This window comes from Drosophila guanche, unplaced genomic scaffold (genome assembly GCF_900245975.1).
Source record: "Drosophila guanche unplaced genomic scaffold, DGUA_6, whole genome shotgun sequence".
Classification (NCBI taxonomy): domain Eukaryota; kingdom Metazoa; phylum Arthropoda; class Insecta; order Diptera; family Drosophilidae; genus Drosophila; species Drosophila guanche.
In genome coordinates, this window is record NW_022998407.1 from 1 (window position 1) to 1,274 (window position 1,274).

At 32.7% G+C, this 1,274-nt stretch overlaps 1 protein-coding gene across 1 annotated transcript; it reads right to left on the reverse strand.

The window, feature by feature from the left end:
* Positions 1–327: 327 nt before the first annotated feature.
* LOC117591744 (retinoblastoma-binding protein 5 homolog) lies at positions 328–1,229 on the reverse strand (the record flags this gene model as incomplete). Its single annotated transcript, XM_034285054.1, has 1 exon — positions 328–1,229. A coding segment is annotated over one exon (902 nt), but the record flags the coding sequence as incomplete, so codon positions are not given.
* Between the last annotated feature and the right edge of the window lie 45 nt (positions 1,230–1,274).

The following is a 1,274-nucleotide window of genomic DNA, read 5'->3' on the forward strand; positions in this document are numbered from 1 at the left end:
GTATTGAAAAGAAAAAGTCTTTAATAAACCTTAAATAGGTTTTTTTCTTTGTTTTGTTTTGTTGAATAAAATAAAGAAAAATATTGATAAATGTACAGCAAATGATAAATAGTCAAATGAAAAATGGAAAAGTTTAAAAATGGCAATGAATTGAATAGAAATAATATAAAAAAAAAATATATAAAATACAATATTGAAATATTTAGAAAAATTTTACATTTCTATTGTTTGAACATTTCGATTTTTAGGATGTAAAGGCTTTGCAACATTTGTTTTTCTTTCATGTTTTGGTTGAGCGTTCTGTGTAATATTATTTCCCTCAACAACATTCTCATCAACACCATCCATTTCGGTGTCATCAATGTCAACAGAAATTGGAAAATAGATCAAAGCTTCCTGATCTTCTTCTTCCTCATCACTGCTTAGGAAAGCATCGATTTTAGGCGGCTGCTCAACATCAACTTCAATTTCTTCATCTTCTAAAGAAGAAACTTCTGCTCTTGTTATTGATCTATCATCATCTTCATCATCAAATTCAGATTCTCTTTCTTCATATTCAATATTTTCTTCTAATTCTTTAAAATCTGGAGCAAATGCTGACCAATTTTCAACCTGAGTCGAAGACCATATTGACAAAATGCCTGATGCTATAGAAACAATAACTGGCCTTACAGGATGCCAAACAACATCGCTCAATGTTTCGCCTTTTGTTCCAACAAGAATTTTCAATAAAGAACCAACGTTTCTTTCCCAAACATAGAGAGAATGATTTTTTGCAGAAACTGCACATATATAATCCGAATCCTGTCCTCCACTGAAGCAGCACTTTTTCCAGGTAGTTCTGTTTACCAAATCCATCAATCTTTGAATAGGTTCCGGCTCAGAAAGAGTTAAGTTAGAGGTTTGAGAATCACTGCCACTTTCAGAGCCATTTCGGCCATGATTGAGAACATCTTTGAAATCATATACTCGAATAGTTCTATCGGCAGAGTTAACAAGAAAAACATTTTTATTACGAGGCGCAAATTCTATTTGTTTGATTGCAGCATGAGATACACGGAAAGAGGTGACAACTTCAATATCAATCGTTCCAGGCTTCACCCGAACAACTTGAATTCGACCTTTTGTATTTCCAGAAAATATATACTCTCCTCGTCGATCAAAAGTTGATAGAATATCAAACTCTGAGTCTTCATCATGAGGAATTATTGTGTGCGAACGTTCAACTTCTGAATGATAAAAAAAAGAATCATTAATGTGAAGGAAGCTTCATA